The following is a 2,170-nucleotide window of genomic DNA, read 5'->3' on the forward strand; positions in this document are numbered from 1 at the left end:
GGGAACGCCTTGGGATTCCCCCGGAGGAGCTGGCCCAAGTGGCTGGGGAGAGGGAAGTCTGGGTCTCCCTGCTTAGGCTGCTGCCCCCGCGACCCGACCCCGGATAAGCGGAAGAGAATGGATGGATGGATAATAATTTCAGCTGCTTATTTAAGTCAAGACTGAATATTTTCTCAGGTCGTACCCATGATGGCGAGAGCGGTTGGCTTGATCAGCTTGCCCTTGACCTCCTCGAGCACCTCCAGCTCAGAGCCGTCCAGTTTACAGCGGTTGATGGTGCCGTTTCCCGAGCTGATCCAGTAGAGCTGATCGGCATCGAAGTCGATGGAGAGACCTGGAAAACGAGGCAAAAAAAAAAAAAAAAAAACGCAGATGTTTGATCGCCTGCCTCGTCACTAGGAGGCGCTGTATTTTACGCAGAGACACAGCTGAAGGGTCTCACCGATGGGGCCTTTCTGGTTGGTGAAGAGGAGGCTGATGTTGCTGCCGTCTGTGTTGGCGATGCTGATGTTGTCCCCGTCTGTCCAGTACAGCTTCCTGGTGGAGGCGCACACAAAGAATCAGTGGAAAAAAGCGAAACAGAACCGTTTGCACTTCACTTTTCATTGTTGATCAAACCACCTGAAAACAATCAAGGCTCACTTCACACACAACTTGGCTAAAATCTGGGGCTTTTTAATGACTATAACATACTAGAACTGCATGACAGGAAGAACATATTCTTCTCTCCTGAACTTGGAGTTCTGCTGTACTTAATCCAGTTCCTAACTTTGCTACTGTTGTTAATAAATCCTAAACCTACGGCACAACCTCTCGAATATTCCTTATTCTATGCCAATCCCAATCCCAGAATATTAACCATCCTTTGAACAGAAATCAGTACAAATGCTCACATGCTAGTCTTGGTAATCCATGGAGATTTTAGGCTTTAAAGGATATGTTAAAGGAATAGTTCAGATCTTTTGAAGAGAGGTTCTGTGAAAATATTATGAGTAAATAAATCATTACCTGTTGCAGACAGCTCTTTGTAAGACTTCGGTTTGGAGTAAAAAGTTGACCAGATTGATGAGCTAGTGGCTAGTCAGAGCGGGGACAAGACCAAAGTGGATTGTTGCCGTCTTCAAACAACTCTAATCTCAAAATATTTTACAGCAGATCATGCAAAAACGTTTCATTATAAACCTTTACATTGATGTCAGTTTAGCAATCCACAATTATTCTGCCAGAAACGTGATAATAGTCCTGCTGGATGTGGTCCAGGCGGAAACAGAAATGCTACAGCTAGCTGCTGTCACTGTTTGAAAAACACAGCGGAAAAACTGCAAAGCAAAAGTCACTGTGATGTAAAGATTTACTGTATGAAAAATCATTCCCCCAATATACATTTTAAATGGTTGGAGTTGTTTTAAGTTGGCAGCAATCCACTTTGGTCTTGGCTCACTCGGACTAGCCATTAGCTCATCAATCTGGTCAGAACTGAACTCTTTCGCTAAACTGAAGCCATTCAAATAGCTATCTACAACAGGTGAAATATTCATTACCGTCCCACAGAGCCACACTTCAATAAATCCAAACTTTTCCTTTAAGTCTGTCACGTCTTTGTTTAGTTAACGTATTGTTGGAACATTTCCCTGTAATTCTCCCACACCGCTGTTTTCAGGCTGCACGTCGTCTTTGTTTAAAGGGCATCTCCTGCCTGATGGTCCACTTCCTGTTAAATTCCACCACATCCACCACACCCTTCAATAAACTTGTTAACAGGTCTTTAAAAGAAGGACATCCAGCCGTTTAAACTCCCACATTTGAGATTTTGTGCAAACACGCTCACAGAATATCCCGCCTTTTTTTTTATGACCCCGCCCCCTCTATTTGGGGTCAAGTGTGTTTGTGTGGCAGAAGCAGCAGACAGGCCTGACGTATGGGTCTACCATCTGTTTCTCATTTTCACTCACGCCCACGGTGCTCAGATCGGAAACATTCCTCTGCTCAACTGGGCTAGGTCCTTTAAAGAGATGAAGGTGTAAACAAAAACACAACTTTCTCTTCACGGACCCGAAATACTCACTGGCGCAGACATTTCTGCAGAACAAAAATAAACGCGTACATATAGCCGGCCTGTCTGTGATCTGTCTGCTTGCCTGAGAGGAGACTGAGGCCAGGTCCTGTTTGG

At 44.7% G+C, this 2,170-nt stretch overlaps 1 protein-coding gene across 4 annotated transcripts in view; it reads right to left on the minus strand.

Moving 5' to 3' along the window:
• Positions 1-2,170, minus strand: part of LOC108235704 (low-density lipoprotein receptor-related protein 1) — a 90,031-nt gene that overhangs the window by 28,275 nt on the left and 59,586 nt on the right. For all 4 annotated transcript variants that reach the window (XM_017415862.3, XM_017415861.3, XM_017415860.3 and 1 more), the window contains 2 exons: positions 443-537; positions 185-334 (listed from right to left, as the gene is read on the minus strand). In XM_017415862.3, the coding sequence (XP_017271351.1) occupies positions 185-334; positions 443-537 (245 nt within the window). The remainder of the gene's footprint in view (positions 1-184; positions 335-442; positions 538-2,170) is intronic.

This window comes from Kryptolebias marmoratus, linkage group LG4 (assembly GCF_001649575.2).
Source record: "Kryptolebias marmoratus isolate JLee-2015 linkage group LG4, ASM164957v2, whole genome shotgun sequence".
NCBI classification, from domain to species: Eukaryota; Metazoa; Chordata; class Actinopteri; order Cyprinodontiformes; family Rivulidae; genus Kryptolebias; species Kryptolebias marmoratus.